We start from the raw sequence: 24,923 nt of genomic DNA, 5'->3' as shown, positions 1-24,923 counted from the left end.
GAGAGTGTGAGAGGGAGGGAAAATGTTTGCTTTCATGGACAAACGTGCTGAATGTAGACTGATGCACAACCAAATATATTGTCATCTCACCAAATGGATAAGCCCAGTTGTCATAATAGTGATCATTTTGCACTGGTTACCAGTGTTATAATACCTTCAGTACTTTAGCAAATCCTCTATCCTTGCCTTTGCATTGAAGTTACAAGGATTATCACGCGGCTGTAATAAAAGTGGCAAAGTCCATCAGCCTCCATCTTACCAGGATTATTCACATCTTTATTACACACCATGAGCTCGCTATGTCCAAAAAAGGAAACAGTGTTTATATAACAAACCACAGTTCCCAAACCAAAAAAAAGCAACATATAAAACAAAATCAAATGCAAATGTCTTCATTCAAATACATTTTCAGAGTATCCAAGGGGAATTAAATATTGTAGCAAACAAACCACAGTACTTTTAAGACCTGTACTCACCTTCAGCACTTAAAAGAACTTTTCTTTATTATATACAGTATTCATATCTATATGAAGATTCACTCTTTGCAATGGCCACCATCTGGCGCATCCATTGGTCCATGGTACTAACCAGAAAGTATGGAGGACCATGGTAATTTTATATTCCCTCCAATCCTCCCCATATAAAGTTGTGAGTATCCGAAGGAGGAAGCACTTCCAATCCATTCTGGTTTGCTCTCTTTTCACAGTACATGGAATCACATTAAATTTCGGTGGAGACCAAATTGCTCCCATTACCTTGCCCTCCTACCCCCACCCACCCAACGTCAACAGCTTTTGCAAGGTATTTTGCTAATACTATTGTGGTTGTTGCATTATCCATCACCCATTTTGTCAAATGGAGGAATCAGAATCCAGTCTCCCAATTGCCTCAATGTGGAAGATTGCTGGATAGGACTGAACAGGACAACAGAGGAGGAAAGGAGAAAGTAAATATATTGCAGTGTTGTCACCAGGATTTTACTGAAGTTTGCAGAAAACTTCCATATCATCAATGGTGACATGCAAATAGCATCTGAAAGTACCACTGCAGATTGTCCAGCCTTGCAAACTCTGGACAGGATTCTAATTTGTATAACACTAGGCTGAAGCACTGCTGTGGCATAGATGGTGGAAGTGATGAATTAAGAACAGCATACAAGAAGCATATTGGCACAAACATTAAAGCATATTAGATTAAGTACAAATTTTTGACAAAGGGTGGGCCAAATATTCTCAAATAACCCGAGTATCAACATTGCAGTGTATGATAGATACATGGCTGTAAACCAGATCAGGAAAGGTCAATGACAAGGAATACTGAAGCAGTTTAAAGGAGCGCCTGGTCTTGCAGTATTTTAACTTTATTAAGCTCCCTTCACTTATACATAACTATAACAGCAAATTAATCACTACAACTGGTACATCAATGGGGAAAGGTGTCAATATCTACAACTTGCAGTACCAGCCAACTTTATTTCATTTTGTTAGGGTGTGAGTGAAAGAGCTTCTTGTTCTTCCTCCAGTTACTATTTTAACCTCTCTTACGCCCTTTCATGAGCTCATTTTGATAATATGAAATTAAGCCAAACTTTAGTATCATCTAACTCTTAGTCAATCTTGTTCATGAGCTCAACTTGATTATTAGGTTCTCTTCATACTCCAAAAAGAAATTGTTTTCCTTCAGAAAACCAGGAGAAACAAGGCCTAGAATTAAATACTGAGATTGGAAATGTCTTTAAATTGGTTCAGTTCAACTAAACTGTATGAATGCAAAATCTAAAATATCTTTTACATGCAAGTAACTTTGAATAATGCTGGTACTTACAATAATTTTGCACAGGTTAACTTGCTGAATAAAACTATTTAATTAAATGGCTTGAATGATATTGACACCTACTATGTGTTTAAAATTTCCCAAACAGGGGAAAAGCATCCAATGGGGAAAGTATTCTATTTAGACAGAAGCATCAGACTCCACTAATGTTAAACTGAGCCTACTTTCTACTCTTTGGGGATATTTTACTACATGAATTGCCTAACATTAACAACATCTGCTATTGTTACATTACGATTACACAAGTTTTTTAAAGTTAGTGCAAAACAAATTCTCTAAAAACCTTTCATGACTGCTCATTAAGTAGACACTGTCGAAGTGAGTGAAGTGCAGCTTCAAAGTGGTTCACTGCACCCCTGCTGCATTTCCAATCTCACTGCCCACTGTCAGAAGCCCATGCCCAAAGACAGGCAAAGTAATCCTGATCTATGATAATTTATAGCAACAAACTGAACTAAGGTCTGGCTGGAACTCAGCTTCTACACTCATAGGTTGTGGATTTAATAGGAAACAAATAAAATGTGCAAAAAATTAAAATGATTAAAAATTAATGATGGTACTCAATAGGTTCCTTGGCCAGTTTGCTTTGGTGGGGGATGAGACCCAACTACACTTACACTCCAATTCACTAAACGTCTCGAAGATTTTATTCTATTGTCTTCTCCCGATGGGTCAAACTTGTGTCGTCTAACGTTTGACACCTTACTTCAGTGAGAGGGGATTCAGTGCAGAGCTTTGTTCTGCCCTCACTCAACAGTACGTGTACCTTAATGTGCTCATACAGGGATCGGAAGGGGAAACTCGAGCTGATATTCTGTATCTCTCTGTCCCCATAGCTGGTGAGGTTGTTTACTAAAGTGATGGGGATATAAAATTCTTCTGCTTTGACATGTAATATTACAACTAGCGAAAGAGCAATAAAGTAAAAATCTGCACACCAACCAGGTAGTAACTTTTAAAGGGTTTGGGGTTCAGGTCCTGCTCCAATTTTTATTGAAATGGAAAATGCAGACACCCTATCCTCCCAAACACCAACCCTCCAGAGTTGATCCAAACCTCTAGAATCACAATGATAAAGATTCCAAGCTAGACCCTTAATAAACAAGGCCTCAGTCTTCAGAGACAGACACAAACACTTTGTGCATAAATACAGAGAAACTTATACAAATAGGTTTGATTTTTCTTCCCTTCCAATATAAAACAGTAAATACAAGAGCTAGAAATCTCTCAGAGGGTAATATAAGAGAAGAGAAGTCCTCTATCATTTCTCTCCCCAACACTAAACCCACATAGGGCACTTTTATTTTCACGGCCACCTGTCAATGCACTAGACACCTGATTGCAGTACTGCAATGTTGGACTTCTGAAGAACAGAAAAGTTGCTTTGTTCTTTGGTGGTCTCCTCACTGCTCCAATGTCACTACCTCCACAGCTTGCCCTTCCACGGTTACCGCAGATGACTGGATTTCTGTCATTCGAGTAGTGACGGGGGCCATTGCAACCTGCACAGGTCTGTTACCCTGAGCCAGGCTGGTGACGACTGTCTGGTACATGCTCACTGGGATCTGCACCAGGCCTGGTAATGAAGGAAACAGAAAGAGTCAGCCAGTTAACAACACAGACAGCTTTGCCACAATCATTCCTACCTCCCCAACAATCAAACCATTTCATTTTTGGCAAAGCAGCCCAGTCTGTAGATACCTCCAGTTAGGCCAACAACTTTTTGAGTTGTGTCTTAAGGTTCATTGGTCAAGACATTTATTTTGGTCAAGACAACACCACTCTCCCTTCCAACTGAAAAATCAAAGATGCTTCAAGTGGAGCTTGAAGTAAATATTATTTGGAATTCTGCTCAGTCAAGGACACATTACACCATGGTCATAGTTAGAGAGTCAGCTATAGGAACATAAAGTACAAATTAAGAAAGCTATTCATGGTCCCATGATGCCCTCTTTTTTCATAACCCACTCTGCAAAATCATGGGGACTCTGACCAACCTGTTTAAGCTCATTAGGAACAATTCTGTAAAGACACTTCACGATTCCCAAGGTAACCAAGCAATACTGCTGATCAACTTTGACTATAAATCTTTGCAGTCTTCTCACACATTCGCGTGTTCAAACCCTCACCTGACAAGGAGCATCAGATCATGAAATGTTTGGTCACAACTGCATTCTTTCATTGCTACTTTCAATGAAATATTTCCTGCACAATCTTGCTCCACTATTTCTCCTCCAACATTCTATCCCAAATCACACCTTCTGATCTGATGTCCAACTGTAATGGTGGCATTTTCAGTCTTCTTGTCTGGTGTCTCTCCCTGAAATCCTGCAGGCTACAAACTCTCTCTCTGCCTGTGACCACCTCCAATTTCTCCATTTCTGTTTGGTGCCTTGTTCCTTTCTGCGAAGTACTCTGGCTTATTTTCTATCTTGTGCACTATCCAATTACCTTCCAAACTATGTCAGAAGTCACACAACACCAGGTTATAGTCCAACAGATTTATTTGAAATCACAAGCTTTTTGAGCATAGTTCCTTCATCAGGTGATGTCATTTCACTTGACAAAGGGGCTATGTTCTGAAAGCTTATGATTTCAAATAAACCTATTGGACTATAACCTGGTGTCATGCAAGTTCTGACTTTGTCCACTCCAGTCCAACAATGGCACTTCCACATCATGGCTTCCAAACTAAATAATGTAGTGTAATGGCTTTTACTGGGAATTTAGTGTAAGTGACCCTGGGGCAGAAGGAAAGAAAGCAGCCTTATTGGATGCTTTTTAATTTTGAATCAGTACATGGCTTTCTCCCCTTGAGAAACAGAGAACCACGGAGGGAATAAGAAATACAGGGGGGAGGATAAACTAACCATGGTTAACTAAGGATAATATCAAAATAAAAGCAAAAACATACAATGCGGCCATAATTAGAGGTAAACCAGAGGACTGGGAATGTTTACAAAGCCAAGAAAAGACTAGTAAAAACATAAAGAGGAAGAAAATGAATTCGGAGGGTAAAATAGCAAATAATATCAGAGCAGACCGTAGGTCGCTCTTTAAACGCTTGGAAAGAAAGAGAGGGGTCAAAGTGAACACAGACCCCTTAAGGAATGAGGCTGGGAAATAATAATGAGGAACCAGGAAATGGCAGAGGAGTTGCATAAATACTTTGTATTGTTCTTCATGGTAGAAGATTTGAAAGCTTTTCAAAAATATTAAATATTCACAGGACAAATGTGCGAGACGAAATAAATATAATAACTATTATTAGACAAAAAGGAACAGGGAGACTCCTGGGGCCCACGGCCCAATAGATCTCCTGGACCTGATTGTTTGCATCCCAGAATATTAAAGGAAGTTGCTGCAGAGATAGTGACTGCACCCTTAGATTCCAGAAAATTGGAATCAGAAGATTGGAAAACTACCATGTCAAATTCTTTTTCAAACAGGGAAGGTAACAAAAAGCAAGTAAATAACAGCCAATTTACCTCTCACTTGCCATTGTAATAGCAGAATAAAATATAATTAAGGGATAGGAATAAAAATATAAATAAGGAATAGGAATAAAAATAAACTTAAGCAGAGTATGCATGGCTTTAGAAAAGGGAAATCATACCCACAAACTTATTAGAATTCTTTGAGAAGGTAACAAGCAGGGCAGATAAAGGGGAACCTGTAGACATAATATACTTAGATTTTCAAAATGAGTGCAATTAGGTACTACATAAAGTTACTTACTAAGGAAAAATATACTAGCATTGGAGATAGTTCAGAGAAGGTTTACTAGGTTGATCCCAGGTATAGATGGTCTCCTTATGAGGAGATGTTGAGTAGGTAGGATCTGTAATAATTGGTGTTTAGAAAAATGAGCAGCAACCTTATTGTAAAAGACAAGATTGTTTGGGGTATTGACAGGGTAGATGCTATAAGTTGTAGCCCTTTGTGGAAGAGCCTGGAAGCATAGTGCACAATCTGAGAGTAAGGGCATTTGGCTATAGAGGCTGTGTCATTAAGTATATTCAAGGTTGACACAGACTTTTTGACCAGTATGTGATTCAAGAGTTATTGGGAAAAGACTGGAAAATGGAGTTGAAGATTAAGAGATCAGCTGTGATCTTACTGAATGCTGAAGTAGCCTTGATGGGTTGAATGGACTCCTTCTTCACCCACAGCTATTAGGAGAGTACAAGGATGGAGGGAGGGATACATTGGTCACAATCTCCTTGCTTGTCTCGTATTATACAGCTAGTAACCTGAAGAGGTTATTCACCTCCTTGGGTCTGTTCCACCATTCTATTTGATCATAGTTAAACTGAATCTTTCAAAGACAATATACTGGACCCAAATACAAAAGGAAAATATCCTCTACGTCGATTACAATTTCTTCATGCTGAGGATGAACAGAGGAAGTGTTCTTCCATTGTAAAATAAGGTTGAGAAAAGTTAGTTGATTTGGTCTTGATTGCAGTTTTGGTGAATTTGAAGCCTAGTCTGTTTTTGGGTTAAATGGATTCATCCCTTATGTTACGATTGGTCTCAGTATCTCTGGGTTAGGGAGGATGGAAAATTACCCCTGCGCCTGTTGAAAGATTGACTATAAGTCCAGACAAGGGCAGTACTAAGTTCAGCAGAAAACTCGGCAACATCCGCTGCCTGCTGACATTCACTGTGAAGGATGAAACATAACAAATAGAAGGTTGGTTGAAGGGTTGGAGAGAAGCGGCCATGGAAATGGTACACTAACAAAGAGTCGATGCCTCAGGAGGTGGGGAGAGGAGCAGGACAGATGGAAACATGGATGATTTTTCTACATTCCCCTGTCAAACTCAAGTTCAGCTGAGAGTGCCCTCATTTAACACCCAACACAGAGTTAAAACTGAGCCTGGGATCATGGGAGCCTGGGTTCTATTGTGTGGTTCAGCTCCTCAAAAGCATTTAATTGGCCAGATCACTTGGGTTGTTGGAAGTTGTGAAAGATGCTGTACAAATGTAAAAACTTGATTTTTGCTTGTTGGCCTACCACAGGGGTGCTAATGTGGCAAACATAAAGAAAACAAGGTAAAGAGCTAAACCTCCAACATTTAAAAATCTTTCCCCATTTAATAACATTAGCTGACCCTCTGCAGCTGAGCCAGGTCTGCTGGGCCTTCCTGTGCCAAGGTTTTTTTTTAATTTAGGCTGAAAGATTCAAGGGACTTAGGCATCTGAATGATTTAGCAAAGTAGAGTTAATCCTACTGGTTATATAATTGATGATTAATTTGTAAACAGACGGAGGCTTTTCTTTGGTACTCATGTCTCTATGTCTAGTACCAACCTCTAATTAAGCTAATCTTTACATCTTCACCCTGACATTGGCTGACAAGCTTTCAAATTATATCAAAAAATATAAAGCTCCCTCATTCTCCCCACCCCCCGCAACATACAACCAAATCAAAGCACTCAAAAGAAATGAAGAGGATCTAAAACTACAGGCTATTAATAGACACTTGTGTACTGAAAGCATGATTTGGACAGCAGGGGGTATCATACACCTGTCACTGGCTGCCCAGAGATTGCACACTCCATGCCAAGTTGGCACCTCTGGCCTACATCTCATGGGACAACAGAGAGAAAAAGGACTTATATAATAACTTGTAACAATTCTTGACACCACACCTCAGGAAACACATTAGCTATTTGGAATCATACACAGGTGCCTTTCCAGGGAAGGGGATATCATGTTGAGGAGAGGTTGGAAGCTTTAGGATTGTAACCTTGGAACAGAGAAAATTAAGAAAGAGGTTTTTCAAGATGATGAGGTTACTTGATAAAGTGGATAGAGAAAAATCTATTCCCAATGGCAAGTGGGTCAAAGAATAGATTTCGGAGATTTAAAATCATTGGTAAATGTCTAGAGGGAAGATGTGGAGCAGTATTTTCACATAGAATTGCTGGGATCTCAAACTTTATCTGAGAAGATGGTGGATACTGATTTCATAATAATTTTGAATAATTTTAAAGTTGCTTGAGGAAGAGGAACTTGCAGGATTACAGACAAAAACAAGAATGTGGGGCAAAGCATGATTGCTCCATCGAAGAGTCAGTACAAGCAAAATTGGCAAAATGCCTCCTTTGAGTTTCTTGGGCACAATAGAGGATGAGTCACTGCAAGATGTTACTTCCAGACATGGTACATTTCATTTTACATTGCGAAAGAGCTGACGACAGTGAATGATGAGCCAGATAGTTACCTTTAGCAGTTAATACCATAAAGGATTACTTATAAGTAGAAATCACAATCATGGTAAAGTGAAATTCCATGAACTGTTGAGTATGTTCAGCACAGAAACAGACTTTTTGACCCAAATAGTTATGGCAGGATTTATGCTCAAGATGAACCTTCTCCAACTTACATCACTTAACCCTATCAGAATATGCTTCGATTCATTTCTCCCTCATGTGTTCATCTAATTTTCCCTTCAATGCACCATGTCATTCGCTTCAATAATTCCTTGTAGCAGAATATCTGCCAATTATCCATGCTTTGTATAAAAGGATAATTTCCTCACTGCATTTTAAATTTGCAGCCACAAGGTTTAGAATCCTCAATGTGAAGAGCAGCTTTGGCCAACTGCCCCCAAGAAGTGTTGAAACATATCAGGTTGTGACTGTGAATAGCAAAGGACTGCTAAGTCTCTAGTCACAATCCACACTCATTAGTCATCTACAAGATTGACTTGAACATAGCATTCTTATTAAATCCAATCACACAATAACAATGCTCAGCAACAAATCCTCTTCAGACGTCACGAGACACTTCTTAACAAGACAGTGGGTGAGACCAATCACGAGGGGGAGATGGGAGAGACTTGGGTAAATGTGAAATCAGAATGGATTTTCTTTCACTTCTTTCTTAACATTATTTCTGCTTGGTGTCTGGTTTCGTATTCAGTGGGTGTCATTTTCACAAGGCAATCGTGTGACCATTTTACTCAATAAAGCCTAAATAATAAGTAATAGCAAACTATTTGACTGTGGGAACAGTCCAGCCTATTTTTATCTAATATTTGGTTCTGCACACACCTGCACAGTTTTTAACTAAACCACTGGTTATTAATCACAAAGCAGATCAGGCTGACACTTTCCTTTCTAGTTGCTGATTGTCAGTTCTGAAACCCACTTTTAACAGCCAATCAGTTGAATTGATATCAGTACCTGGCCTATATTCGGTGCAAATTGGGCCTTTGGGAAAGATGTCCTTCATTAGGAAGCTTTTTGTATGATATCAGATTTGGAAATAAGTAGATTGGACTGTAGCTGCTATCCTAGAGTGAGATTTTCTATTTAAGCTTCTCTAGTGCACTGCACACACAGCAGGGAGCTGAGTAAATCACTTACTGTTGATTAGTAGTTCAATACAAGAAAAATCTTTCCATGTGAAGTCTTCCGTCCCTTCCTTTCCCCACCGACTTTCGCAGTCACATCTTGCCTCCTCCCTGCTGTTAAGACATTTGTTGGGGTACAGCTCAAGAACCTACCACCAGGTAAATTTTGTCCCACCAAATGCTATCGTTATTGACAAGGCACAGAGCAGTTACAAAATATACCCCAGTTAGTCTCTCTCTGCACAGCTCAAAGGGCATCAGGCCATCGATAGTGCTCTCACCCACCAACACCTGGGCTGAGATCAGTTATCTCCACACAGTGGGGAATTCATTTCAGCAACTCAGTTCCTTGATGCATTAACCAGTTTGGCTATTATTTAAAATTTGTATCTGGCCAGTTGGGTCAGATACAGACTGCTAGTAGAAAAAGAAGCTGTTTGCTACAGCTTAGGTGGTTATGGCAGTGATTTGCACGTTTTATTTGTTCATAGAATGTGTGCGTTACTGGCTCTACACTCCAAAACTCAGCTTGTCTCAGCTACAGCAACAGGAGGACGCTTTACAATTGGCCTCTGAAATCTTAGGTTACGGCAGAGAAATATTTTGGAATCACTCCTCCTAACTGTAGTTCATGAACCTCTGGCAGAACTGAATTCAGGGTGAAAGGTCCTACAGTGACATTGAAAAGAAATCGGTCAATTTTGATGCCTTTAGTAAGAGACAATACTTCACAGCAAAGATAATGAGATGAAAATCTTTGTTTCAAATTAAAAAAAAACTCTTGCTAACCCATAGAACCATTGTTACAATAAAATGTTAGGCAATTCTGTAACCGTCAGCATCAAAACTGTCTCTTCATGTATATATGCACAGCTTGGAGGAACCCCAACAGCCTCAGTTGCCTGTTTGCTTTTCTGGGTGAGGTTTTTATGTTGTCCCATCATTTAATGGAATCAAAAGCAGTACAGCACAGCAAAAAGGCTAGGTAACCCATAGCGCTTGTTTCCAGTTCTTTCAAAGAGAAATCCAACAATTTCCACATTCCCGCAATCTTTCTTCCTTTGTTTTTATCCCCCCATGACTACAACCTGGGATTCAGCTGGATGGCTGGTTTATGATGCAATGACACCAACAGCTTATGTTCAATTCACACAACAGCTTAAGTTACTATGAAGTTCATACCTTCTCAACTTCCCCCCTTGCTTTTGGTGTGTTGACCTTCACTACTTGTCTCTCTTCCTCTCAGGAGAGAGCAGACTTGTATACCTTTGAGTCTATGGTGACTATACCTATTCCTCACCCTATCAGGCAGAACATTCTAAAACCCTAACCACTCATTACGTAACTTTTCTTCCACAACTGGACACAGCACTCCAGTAGACATGTGTTTTGTAGAGATTTAGCCTAACTTCTTATATTCTGTGTCTTTAATTAGAAAATACAAGATCTCACGTGCTTTCATTGTTTTGTTAATCTGTCCTGCTGACTTCAAATGTTTGCGCACAAACACCCACGAGTCTCTTTGGTCTTCGACCCCTTTAAAATTGCACTTCTGATCTCTTAAAATGGCCTGCAACGCAGGACATGCTGAAAGAAGTTTTCTTCAAGAAAAGTCTCCATAATATGTGAAGAATCTTACAAGTGGAGAATGACTAGTAAGCAACATTGAAAGGTTATATTTATACTGGTGCAGTGGAGACTCATCTTCTGAGACTGGGACTGACATAGAGTCATAGAGATGTACAGCATGGAAACAGACCCTTCGGTCCAACCCGTCCATGCCGACCAGATATTCCAATCCAATCTAGTCCACCTGCCAGCATCCAGCCCATATCCCTCCAAACCCTTCCTATTCATATACCCATCCAAATGCCTCTTTAATGTTGCAATTGTACCAGCCTCCACCACATCCTCTGGCAGCTCATTCCATACACGTACCACCCTCTGTGTGAAGAAGTTGTCCCTTAGGTCTCTTTTATATCTTTCCCCTTTCACCCTAAACCCATGCCCTCTAGTTCTGGATTCCCCAACCCCAGGGAAAAGACTTTGTCTATTTATCCAATCCATGCCCCTCATAATTTTGTAAACCTCTATAACGTCACCCCTCAGCTCCAACGCTCCAGGGAAAATAGTCCCAGCCTGTTCAGCCCCTCCCTGTAGCTCAAATCCTCCAACCCTGGCAACATCCTTGTAAATCTTTTCTGAACCCTTTCATGTTTCACAACATTTTTCCGATAGAGGGAATTTCAGCCTTGCAGTCAGTGCTACAACATAGAATGGCTGTCAAAGTTGAGTAATAAAAGAAGAATAAAATCAAACATAATAACTCAGGTGAACAATAACCTTTCGATGCTGGAGTTGAATTTAAATTTGGCCCAGGTTGCTTATAAACCATTTATGTGAAATGAGGCTGGTACTGTCTGATTACAACTCCTACTGGGCGTGAACTCTGGATGATAAATCAGGAAATGGAAATTGTCACGATACAGATTGGGTGCTCATTTGAGGTTGGTGTCATGCACATTACTAGGGCAGACTAGAACTGCATTCTACATCTAACTGAAGAGATTGTTCATCATGCGCGAGCTGTGACAAGAAGTATAGTCCTACATTTGACTGCAGAGCCCTAACATCTGGTTGTATTTCCAAAACCTGACAGCTCTTCCATGGTGCTCACACATGCAGAGAATTGATACATTTCTCTAAGAGTTGAGAGTAAGATTCGAGTCAAGTTCAAAGGGTTTTCAATCTCTCTGCTATTGAGGGGCAGCACCAATGAGAGGTAAAGCACTTCCTACACATACCTTGAACTGTCTCCAACAAAACCTCACCAATTTGGTAATGAAAAAATATTTAGGAAAAAGCATTCTTAATAAGAAATTTACTGGTGAGGGGGAGAAAGAGTTGAGAAAATATCATTAAACGGAAAAGCATGGATAGATCATAGATGAGGATTGAATTAATGGGTTAAGGTGCCCAAGTCTTTAAAAGTGAGTTTATAATGGCATAAAGTGATTGAAAGGAAAATGAATTCATAGAATATGGGATTTAATGAACATAATTCCTGGCAGGTGGATGTTGCCTGCAAAATCAGAATTTACTCCCTATCCCTATTTACCTTCAGGAGGTTATGGCGGGCTTCTTTTGACTCTTTGCAGCTGCTTAATATATGAGGGGCTTCCTAGACCACTTCAGAGGGCAATTAGCTGTCAACCATTGAATCATCTGGAGTCACAAGGACAGTGAATTTTCTTCCTAAAGCACATTGGTTCAATTGGTTTTTGCAACAATATTATAGCTTCATGGTTACTTTATACTGAGGTTTTAAAAAAAATCTTTTTTTAAAAAAGCAGAATTGAAATTGTCAAGATCCTACATGGAGATGTGAACTGTAATTTTCTGAGTTATTACCCAGGTTTCTGGATTACTAGTCCATTAACATCACCAACGGCATTACTGTGCTGCAGGGAACGTATAGCTACCAAGACAATCAAAATAAAGAAAAGCACTGGACGGGCTCATTACTGATCATAAATGTATCAGATTATTTGGTGGAGAAAACTATTTATATATACATAAACATTTCATATATCCAAGCATTACATGTTATTATATACTGAGTGACAACAGTTCAGGTGCTAGCTTAGTTTATGGCCCCTTGCTGTGAGGCTGTGGACCAATTGTTGCGAATGGCCTCTCTCAGCTGTTTCTGCTCTAAAGCTCATTATCCTATATCTTAAAATATGGCCAGTTGAAGCTGCCCTGTAATAGATTACCAGGCACCACAATCTGCACACGAGTCGATTACAATAATTACTCCTCTGCTAATCGCCTTCATTTTTTTTTACATGAAATCTGTCACTCTTGATCACTTGGCTCTATTTAGAATTATATTCAGATGTACAGATGGATGAAAAATCTGTCTTAATGCAACTGGTACTGTTTTTTTGCAATCAACCTCTACTCCTCTAATTTTCATGCAATGGTCATATAAAGAATAATCTCACAAGTCCTATGTATTGTCTTAAAATGAATGCACGTTGAATATTTCCCTCAGAGCTGCCCCTCACTTTCATTATATCACCCACCTTTCTTGAAAATTTGTAGTATGGTTCCACAGATCCTGGGAGTTCTTTAGTACATCACCAAGGGGGGTCTATGCTTTATGTGTTAGACCTGACAATGTGTGCAGGTTGGATGCTTGACTGGAGTTGGCATCTCAATTAAGCCCAATCCTAACCATCTCAAATACCCACACTTTGCCAGATAGAGAGAGCTGAATAGCCTACTTCTTCTCCTACATCTTGTGGAGGGACAATAAGCAGAATAGTATTTGATTGGTCAATGGCCTCTTTCTGTCTGGCAAACGTTTCGGAGAATTCTGACTTTCTGGTTGGCCTATGTTCCTTGGTCCAGGAAGCTGACATGATTTGTATTGCTCCAACACAGACTTGAGTGAAAACAATTAACTCATTGGATGTCAAGTAAAACACTGGTTGATGCCTTTACTTGCTAGGCCATGAGATTTAGAAGCAATTTAACTTTCTAGAGTCCTCTTCCATGGGTTCAGTTGCAGATTGTATGATTTGGTATTGCAGAATCCTACAACACAGAATTTGTCTCGCTGTGTGTGCGAGCTCTGTATAAAAGCTGGACACATTTTTTGATGACCTGCTCTTTCTGCATAGTCCTGTAATTTTGACTTTTATGGGAGTGGTCATAAGTTATTCAGGGCACCTTCACCCACACCAATATTCAGTCTCTTTCCCCCTTTTCATGGTTGGCACTTTCCTGTATTATGCACTTTCTGTGACCTGGGTGATACCATGCAGACTGGGCCCTCTTATATTCAGAAATTTTAAAATAAACTAAAGATCACAGGTTTGAATCTTTACCAACACTGATTTCTCGATCCGGTTTGTTGCACTCAGGGGCTTTCTGTTGATTGCTGCCCGTGGTACTGCGGCAGACAGCGGTCAACTGGGAAGGAGCGGCAACCTTTACAGGAACGTACAAGGCCACTGTGAATTGCAAAATACGAGAGGGGAATATGATGGAAATGGCACTGACACACGCAATCTGAAAGCAGCAGCACTAGCACAAGCACCCCTAATGTTCAGCACTCTGTGCCTTCAGCTGCCTAAACATTAAGCTCTGGAATTGCCTCCTCAAACCTCGACATCTCTCCTCCTTTAAGTTGCTTCTTAAAATCTACCACTCTGAGTTTGGTCATGTTTCCTAATTTATCCCTATGTAGCTCAAATTTTGTTTGATAATGCAGCAATGAAGGACCTTGGGGCATTTTCCTAATTTACAGGCACTATATAAATTCAAGCTGTTGTCTCCTAGTAGATGACTTCAAGTGGCTCATTAAAGCCTCCAAACCATGCCCACATTCATTCAGCAAGTATCTAGAAAGGGCCAGGCACTACTTGTTTATCCATCACAATGACCAGATTGACATATTTCATTAACAGTAACAATAATATTATTTCCTCTCCAGTTGAAAAGAGGTTTTCTGAGGAGAGGCATTTCAGCCAAGTGGCCATGTGCATCCAACCAATAAGAATGGCCAGTCCATTCAACAATAGAAGCCATCCACACCCAATAACCCTTAAGCACACATGCCACCAGTGTGTCGGGGTTGCTCTCAGCAGATTGTGGAGATAGAAGCATTGGTGAGTTGCTCCTCCCTAAATGTGGAATACTGATCTCACTATAATACCCTTAGCATCTTGTTGACTTGACATCAGGTAACTCAGATTGAGAATCAAACTGGAATGTTCCTGGCTCAATTCTGCAATGGATAAACTCACTGATCCATCAGAAAGAGGGCTTTTTGGAATCTGCTTTCAACAAAAGCACGGCTAACTGATGCAACTGGTTTTATTCCGCTGAGCTAAGGGGAAACCGAAGAGAAAGCCAGAGTGGGGGTTTCAAGCAGAGTATCTACAGTGTGACACAAAGGGGTGATTTGTTTTGCTGCTCCTGTGCTGGTGATTACAGGCTGCAGATTACTGCGGTCACGTGAGCCGCTTAGAACAAGGCAAGCTGTCAGGAGCTGCTGAGGCCAGTGTGAGCCTTCTATGCATAGCTCAGAAAAAGAGAGTGGGGAGGGGTGGAGAGGCCAGAATGTTATTTTTAAACTTCTGCAGTTTTTAGCCTGTTCAATAAACAGTTCCTTATTTTGCTTTCATTCCTTCTATAATGTAATGGCTAGGATTATATAATCCAAGCTGGTGTGGCCATCTTATTTAGTTAATGTTTCCAATACTTTTTAACATGGATCGCATCCTGTATGGTAGCTCTTCACCTAATGTGGCAAATTACCAACTCCAACACACATGCACATTATAACTACTTTTTGGGCTGAGGTTACCAACTCATTTGGTTACTAACGTCATTTTTTTCCTCAACTGACCTTGTGTGGGGCTGAACTATTCTACACTGCATGAGTATTTCAACTCACTGAAGAGGGCAGAGATCAAGTTTCAACAAAACCGGCGCTGGAAATCAGATATACAGTTCTGCGGCTGCTCAAAAGACAAATGCATCATCGACTGAAAAAAAATCACACCCGGAAAGAACTGGGTATCAGTCCAAATGACATCACCACTCTGCCACGTGAGATGTGGCTGACATTGAGTCAGGTTGGTAGATGCTTAGTTGCATCAAGCTGATTTCTTTACACGAACCTCTGGTAACAATCTGTAGCAAGAGAATTGCAATCCCAATGAACAAACAGTTCAACATTCCATATGAGAGGTCACCAGCACAGAATGGAGAATTAAACAGGTTACACAGACATGAAAACATGCTCAAGCACACATACATCCATGTGCATGCATAGCAAGGAGACTTTGTGGAAGACACAGAAAATAAAGATCAAAGCTTAAGTTAAGAGCAGTTTGCTCTTTGGGTGTTCTCATTGCCCTCATGTCTAAAGTCAGTGCCCAGAACATTGTGAAAGTTAAACAAGTCAGTAAGTACAGCCTCAGGTTTGACACAGTATTGAATTGCTGGTGTCAGGATTTCTTAAGCCTTGTATGTTTTTTGAATGATAGATAGGAAGGTAATTCCCTCCCCAGCCTACAGCCTGATATATAAACAGCTACTTGGAAAAGGTACCTACATAACAGGAGCCCTTCAAGAGTGGGGACAGGTGTTTGGAGAGAGGGTGCATTCTAATATTACTGAGCCTCACAAACCATGAAGACACCAACCTTTTTGCCTACTTCTATTGATTGACAATGTTAAACAGTGTCACACTGGAGTAAACATCTTAACCAAGCCAACATCCACTGGCAATTGAGCACAAGTTGAAAGTTGGTGAACCTTAACTTGCTAAATAAAGAAGCTAGGTAAGATGATCCAAATCTTGGTCAAAGTGGGAAGCTTGAAGGAATGTCTTAGATCAAGGAAGTGTACGGAGGGGACTTCCAGTACTTACAGCCTAGACAACTAAAAGCATGGCTACTTGAGGTGGAGTAATTAAATTTGCTCAACAAACCAAAATTAGATAGAGTCATAGAGATGTACAGCATGGAAACAGACCCTTCGGTCCAACTCATCCATGCTGACCAGATATCCCAACCCAATCTAGTCCCACCTGCCAGCACCCCGGCCCATTTCCCTCCAACTCTTCCTATTCATATACCCATCCAAATGCCTTTTAAATGTTGCAATTGTACCAGCTTCCACTACATCTTCTGGAAGCTCATTCCATACACGTACCACCCTCTGCATGCCCCTTAGGTCTCCTTTATATCTTTCCCCTCTCACCCTAAAACTATGCCCTCTGGTTCTGGACTCCCTGACCCCAGGGAAAAGACTTTGTCTATTTATCGTATCCATAGCCCTCATAATTTTATAAACCTCTATAAGGTCACCCCTCAGCCTCCGACGCTCCAGGGAAAACAGCCCCAGCCTGTTCAGTCTCTCCCTATAGCTCAAATCTTCCAACCCTGGCAACATCCTTGTAAATCTTTTCTGAACCCTTTCAAGTTTTATAACATCATTCCGTTAGGAAGGAGACCAGAACTGCACGCAATATTCCAACAGTGGCCTAACCAATGTCCTGTACAGCCGCAACATGACCTCCCAACTCCTGTACTCAATACTCTGACCAATAAAGGAAGGCATACCAAACGCCTTCTTCATTATCCTATCTACCTGCGACTCCACTTTCAAGGAGCTATGAACCTGCACTTCAAGGTTTCTTTGTTCAGCAACACACCCTAGGACCTGACCATTAAGTGCATAAGCCCTGCTAAGATTTGCTTTCCCAAAATGCAGCACCTCGCATTTATCTGAATTAAACTCCATCTGCCACTTCTCAGCCCATTGGCCCAGATCCTGTTGTAATCTGAGGCAACCCGCTTCGCTGTCCACTCCACCTCGAATTTTGGTGTCATCTGCAAAATTACTAACTGTACCTCTTATGCTCGCATCCAAATCATTTATGTAAATGACAAAAAGTAGTGGACCCAGCACCAATCCTTGTGGCACTCCACTGGTTACAGGCCTTCAGTCTGAAAAACAACCCTTCACCACCACCCTCTGTCTTCTACCTTTGAGCCAGTTTTGTATCCAAATGGCTAGTTCTTCCCTGTATTCCATGAGATCTAACCTTGCTAACCAGTCTCCCATGGGGAACCTTGTCGAACACCTTACTGAAGTCCATATAGATCACATCTACTGCTCTGCCCTCATCAATCTTCTTTGTTACTTCTTCAAAAGACTCAATCAAGTTTATGAGACATGATTTCCCATGGACAAAGCCATGTTGACTATCCATAATCAGTCCTTGCCTTTCCAAATACGTGGACATCCTGTCACTCAGGATTTCCTCCAACAACTTGCCCACCGCTGTGGTCAGGCTCACCGGTCCATAGTTCCCTGGTTTGTCTTTACCGCCCTTCTTAAACAATGGCACCACGTTTGCCAACCTCCAGTCTTCCAGCACCTCACCTGTAACTATTGATGATACAAATATCTCAGCAAGAGGCCCAGCAATCACTTCTCTAGATTCCCACAGAGTTCTAGGGTACACCTGATCAGGTCCTGGGGATTTATCCATTTTTATGCATTTCAAGACATCCAGCACGTCTTCCTCTGTAATCTGGACATTTTGCAAGATGTCACCATCTATTTCCCTACAGTCTATATCTTCCATATCCTTTTCCACAGTAAATACTGATGCAAAATATTCATTTAGTATCTCCCCCATTTTCTGTGGCTCCACACAAAGGCCACCTTGTTGATCATTGAGGGGCCTATTCTCTCCCTAGTTACACTTTTGTCCTTAATATATTTGTAAAAACCCTTTGGATTCTCCTTAATTCTATTTGCCAAAGCTATCTCATGTTCCCTTTTTGCCCTCCTGATTTCCCTCTTAAGTATACTCCTACTTCCTTTATACTCTTCTAAGGATTCATTCGATCTATTCTGTCTATACCTGACATATGTTTCCTTCTTGTTTTTAACCAAACCCTCAATTTCTTTAGTCATCCAGCATTTCCTATACCTACCAGCCTTCCCTTTCACCCTGACAGGAATATACTTTCTCTGGATTCTTGTTATCTCATTTCTGAAGGCTTCCCATTTCCAATCAGCTTTTGAAAGTTCTTGCCTAATATCGCCAAAATTGGCCTTTCTCCAATTTAGAACTTCAACTTTTATATCTGGTCTATCCTTTTCCATCACTATTTTAAAACGAATAGAATTATGGTTGCTGGCCCCAAAGTGATCCCCCACTGACACCTCAGTCACCTGCCCTGCCTTATTTCCCAAGAGTAGGTCAAGTTTTATACCTTCTCTAGTAGGTACCTCCACATACTGAATCAAAAAATTGTCTTGTATATACTTAAGAAATTCCTCTCCATCTAAACCTTCAACACTATGGCAATCCCAGTCGATGTTTGGAAAGTTAAAATCCCCTACCATATTATTCTTACAGATAACAGATCTCCATACAAGTTTGTTTCTCAATTTCTCTCTGACTATTAGGGGAGTCTATAATACAATCCCAATAAGGTGATCATTCCTTTCTTATTTCTCAGTTCCACCCAAATAACTTCCCTGGATGTATTTCTGGGAATACTCTCCCTCAGCACAGCTGTGAATGCAAATACTTTGGTGGATTGTGATGGAGAAAACTACAGAAATAAGGAGTGAGGCAATGAGTTATATTCTGCAATATACTGGCTTGAAGAGTAATCACAGCAGATTCAATGATAATTTTCAAAAGTCACGTGGATAATTAGCTGAAGGAGAGAGAATTCCCTTCTGGGCAATCAGGAATGGTGATGATTTCAAAGAGCCAGCAAAGGCATGATGGGCAGGGAGTTTTCCTGTGCTGCAATCTTCCATGACTGCTCTTCCTCCAACCACCACATCCCAAATCAAGTTGTATGGGGACTCTTTTCTACTCTAAGCCACTCCTTCCCAGGAACTCAGTTGTGGAAATTCTCAATTCCCTCAATTGCCCTCTGGAAATTCTATTTAAAATCCAAGCTTGGCATCTGATCCCACACAGATATAAGTAAGTCTTGCAGATCAACTTATCCCTTAATTAAAAAAACACAGTAGTTTGCTCCACTACATCGCAACATCCAGCCACTTTTTAAATGTTGCCAGGACATTTTTGTCCATTGCCAAATGAGGACAAGCATATGAATTAGGAGCAGAAGTTGGCCTTTTGATCCCTTTGAGCCTGCTCTGCCAGTTGTGATCTTAACTCCATACTCGTACCTACTCTTGATATTCTTTGACTCAAAAATGTATCTACCTCTTCCTCAGAAATATTCAATAACCCTATCTCCACCACCCTCTGAGGAAGAGAGTTACAAAGCCTCATGACCATCCACTTTTAGTGGTTCTGATCGCTTCTGTAAGGGAAAACAACCTTTCAGCATCCACCTATCAAGTCCCCTCAGGATTTTACACGGTTCAAAAGATCACTTCCCAATCTTCTAAACTTTAATGATACAGATGCAGTGCTGTCTGACTTTTAAGATATCCTATCCTGGGTATCAGTCACATGAATCTTCTCTGAACTCTTTTCAATGTATTTAATCATGCAGCATCAAATGTCAGTCTCAAATGTTCCATTTACTACTATCGACTCAAAGCGTCTTTATTCTAATTTTATTTTAATTAGTGTTGCCCTCTCTTTCCCTATTCACTTTACCTTCTCTTGCTCAACAGGTCTGTCCTATACAAAAGATTCGGGCCATCATTTGGGTTTCTTGATAGAGACAAACTATTACAGATGTTGAGTCAACAGAAGACTCTCTAATTTAAAGTGATTGTGCACAAAAATCAGCAAACGTTCATTTAAATTTAACATGGCTGCTCCTTTTCAGTGATTTCTTTCTTAGAAAGTGGGTTTTACATCGTTCTCAGTCACTGATTCATGTGTTGAGCCACAGGCTCAATGCCATATTATCCTTTTCCTTCTTAATGAGCTTTGTCAATTCTGCTGTCACCATGTTTTAAAGTCTTAGGCAAATAGCAACTGCACGCCCACTTACTGATGATGGCATTATTTAATCTGTACACTGGACCCTGAGACACTTGATTCTAAGCAGTCTGCTTTAGTCAGCAGTGACCTTGAGAGGTTATTGTTGAATGTTCTGACAGAAGCAGAGATTGGAAAAATCATTGAGAGTTGCTCACACATTTATTCTATTCCAACAGCATCAAATCCATTAACAAGACCATCTTCCTTTTTTTTTGTCCTAACCAGTGGTGATTGTGTTAAAGAACATTGGGGGTGGGAAACAATGAGAAAATCACTGATTGAAATTATTAACTTTTGACACTGCGCCAAACAGAACAAAATACTTCTCCCCAGAGCCAGATTTAATTTAATTGTTTACTCAACTGTAAGCACACCCAAATCCTGATAAAAAATATTTTAAAAAGATTTCATTAAGATCAGGATTTCGAAAAATATCCACTGTTTTGTCTCTATACCCTTGGCCCAATTAGTTCCATTTAAACTTCAATAGAAATAACACTGCAGAGGACGAAGTTGGATTTGCAATAATAACACTACTCTCTCATGATGGAATTTGTCAACATCTACTACAAACATAATTATGGATCTCTACAAAAGTAGTATTGATAGAAATGAAATTTTATAAATAGATCATATGAAAATGGTTTAGCATATCATGATTCCATGGAGTGAGAATGATTGAGATTTAATCTATTAGAATTCTAAATCTACATCCTTTTCCTGATGTTAGCTACCATCAGGAAACATTATACACCAACAGTGTATAATGTGTATAACAGTGTATAATTTGGGATTATACACCAACAGTGAGCCAGCATCTATTGAAAGATCCCTCAATGCTGGGATATGATTCCAGAAGTATGGGTTCCTTGGTGGGGTACAATTACATTAATGCTGACTCCCCGATGTTGACAGTTGCCTACCAGTGAATGCTTACTGGATTATAACAAATGATTGTGCTGAGCAACACTTACATAACCTTCACTTTCCTCAAAATCCCCTCCCCTCAAAAGGTACTAGTGCTCTGCATGCAAAAGGGATCAATTTGAAATTCACCCCATACACATGGGTCAAAATCTGTCTAAATTGTTGGGACAACAGGATTATTGAAGGTGTATTTTTAGACGTGAATTGTCAGTTACATTTCCTGTCCTAATGACCTTTACCCCTACGACCTACAGACAGACATATGCTCACAAAGTCAGAAAGACACAGACGGCAAGAGAGAGAGACAGAGAGAGAGAAAAAAAGACAGACATAAAAGAAAGATAGGGTTTCACCTCCTGAAATATCTCATTCAGCAGACAATAAAAATCCCAACTGCTTCCTAGCTGTTATCCTGAGACCTTTTGATCAATTTTATTTTTCAAAAACACACGCATACTTTTCTAGTTATTGCCCAGATTAAGAGAATGCTGCCTGCGTCTCAGGGCCTGGCAGAATTGCCTATGACAGCTGTTGTTCTACTTAGACTATTGACCGATAATGGACTGCATCAAAGCTCTTTACAACAGCTCAAGAGGCCACACGCCTCAGAGAGAGACAGCTATTTTTGGAAAGTACATTTCTTTGAGGGCAGAGGCCGGGAGGAAACATTAAGGAAAGAAAGCAAGACTCATATCTTTTTTCTTTTAAATGATGTTATGATAATGCTCAGATTACATTCAGAGCTGTGAAAGGACTTGGCACCAAATTCATTCCTATGATTTGACTGGCTGTGCATCATTCACACTGATAACTAGGACAATGGGATAGGTGTCTGCCTAAACTCTGGGCAATACAGATGTGAAAAATGAAAGTAGCAAGATAATTTTGATGTCAAGGTGATTGAAAATTGGGAATATAAGAGACGCTAGAGAAATCTTGGAAAACATTTTTCCAAGAAATCTGCATAGCTGGGACACGCTGAAGGACAAATGACAAACCCAGCATATACCATTAGAATTGCCACAGCCTTTTCATAAATAAGATTGTAACTACTGTCTGTGAGACCCTGTTGTAACATTGCACAGAACAGTTGCTGCACTTACATCAAAAAGTAATTCCCTGAATAAAATACCTCAAGCAGTTTATACATGATATGGCACCATTTAAATGAAAACATTTCTGCTGTTAAGGATCAAAAGAATTATGAAACAAAAGCCTCACATGCTTGGTGCTGCACGCCCGCCTGAGTCATGTGGCAAGGTTAATAATCAATACTTCAAGATGGGTCCATTTTGAGTTTTCTGATAATTTGATGTAGTTAAAAGTTTTTACAACATTTACAGCAAACATACCAGATCCTGAATCAATAAGCTTTAAACATTGTGGAATAATAGGTGCAGTCCCAAACCCAACAAATTATTTTAGGCGTCTATTCTGTTGTTTTCACTGGGGCTTGCTTTAGGGGAAAGCAGACACTGCATGTAATTTTATTACACCAGATCTCAGAACAGCGAGACTGAGGCTTGGTGCTCAAGATTGGGATCGGCTGTATCAACACCCAATCTTTAAAAAATACAATCAACCAATCACAACAATTCCTAGATTCCAGTTTAGTGAATGCTAGTGACTCAGTCTCTGTTCTCTTTTATTTTCATCCTCTATTCCTGCAGTCAATTTCTGAAAGCATTTATGCTTTCTGGACCTGCTACAGTCCACTCATTAGTTATGGCTGATTAAAGAGTCAGACACGCTTGAAATGGACTGTGTGTGTTGAAATGTTGAAAGGGTTTTATGAATGAAGTTTACATCACGTTATTATTATGATATGGTCATAAAACTTTCATGACAGCTTGTAGTCATCAAATATTCATCCTAGTAATGCTTCAGGCATCAGTTCTTGATCTAAAGGTCCTGGACAGCCTGGCAAATGCAAATGACAGCCTCTGATATTTGTGCAGCCACATTTACAAATAAATAGCTGGCGCAAGATACAATTAAGATTTTTGAAACTCCCTCAATTCTATTTTATTTGTTTGGTTTTTTAAAAAGATCTTCTATTCGAGATAGATGAGCAGCAAGCAATGAGTAAATAAGCAAGAGCTTTTAACAAAAAGGAGATGCCATACAGTTCTGAGATACTTAACAGCTTCAAGAATGCGTACCCAGAACAATGCTTGGATAATCCCTGACAGAGGAACAGCACATCAAAATTTAGAACAGGTTTCAAAAAAAAATATTTCTTTATCCAGAAAGTGATCAACAGTTGGAGCCAGTTTGCCAAAAAGGGTGGATTGAAGAGAAGCCACCAAACAAACCAACTGGATGGTGCTTGAAAGGAGATTTTGGTATTTTGGAATGCATTTCTCATGCCTACTCACCTTGTGATGAAAGGAGGAATTATTTGTAAATACCACAGAGGTTATTTTTAAGGTGAAATACAATGTAAGCATAAATATCCGGTGCCATAAAAGGGCTTCCAATATAATTCATATGTAGATCACATGCATCCCTTAATTTGATTTCACACTGCACCCATCTACTACTAGGCACCATATGGACTGCAAAGAAATAGCTCATCACATTTTTCCCAAAGGCTATTAGGAATGGGCAGTAAAGGTCAACCCAGATCCCATGAATATATGTTATAAAAAACTGGCAAGTAAATCAGCTGAATCCTAATGTTAGGTTTCAGCTTCTAACCCACTTGCAGATTTTCTTTCTTCACAGCCTAAAATAACAAGTCATCAAATGTCAAAATGTTCACCAGATGTAAAGTGTCATTCAGAGTTCAAAAGGAGTAACTATAAATGCAAGATTTTTCCTTCATTTTTCTGTGCACAGTACATCTGAGGTTCAGGTTATTGGTTTGCTGGTTGGTTTGTTTTCAGATGTTTTTAACATCATCAGTGAGCCTCTGGTGAAGCGCTGGTGCTCTGTCCCACTGGCTATTTGTGTGTCTTAGTTTATTGTATGGTGAGTGGTATCATTTTGAGTTCTGTTTCTGAGAAGTAGGTAAATGGGCTCCAAATCTATGTATTTGTTAATGGTCAGGCCAAACAAAGACATGTACGGGAATTCCTAGAGGCCTGGCATTCAAATCGGAACTCCATTAATAAACGTATAGATTTGGACCCCATTTACTAACCTCTCAGAAACAGAACCGATACCACCCACCGCAACAAACCAACACAGAGAAAGACGAAGCAGGAAAAAACACCAGTGCTTCACCGGAAGCTCACTGATGATGTTTCCCAGCATGGTAACGAAATGCCT

General features: G+C 40.0%; 1 protein-coding gene across 7 annotated transcripts in view; it reads right to left on the bottom strand.

Moving 5' to 3' along the window:
- Positions 1-255: 255 nt before the first annotated feature.
- The window catches only part of nrf1 (nuclear respiratory factor 1), a 73,434-nt gene continuing 48,766 nt past the window's right edge, over positions 256-24,923 (bottom strand). For 5 of the 7 annotated variants that reach the window (XM_060842718.1, XM_060842719.1, XM_060842722.1 and 2 more), the window contains 2 exons: positions 14,095-14,220; positions 256-3,409 (listed from right to left, as the gene is read on the bottom strand). In XM_060842718.1, the coding sequence (XP_060698701.1) occupies positions 3,237-3,409; positions 14,095-14,220 (299 nt within the window). In that variant the 3' untranslated portion in view covers positions 256-3,236. The remainder of the gene's footprint in view (positions 3,410-14,094; positions 14,221-24,923) is intronic. The other 2 variants (XM_060842724.1, XM_060842723.1) reach the window with 1 other exon arrangement.

Source organism: Hemiscyllium ocellatum, chromosome 23 (genome assembly GCF_020745735.1).
Source record: "Hemiscyllium ocellatum isolate sHemOce1 chromosome 23, sHemOce1.pat.X.cur, whole genome shotgun sequence".
NCBI lineage: Eukaryota > Metazoa > Chordata > Chondrichthyes > Orectolobiformes > Hemiscylliidae > Hemiscyllium > Hemiscyllium ocellatum.
Note: the sequence above shows the minus strand (reverse complement) of the source record. Positions and strands in the feature narration are given on the sequence as shown.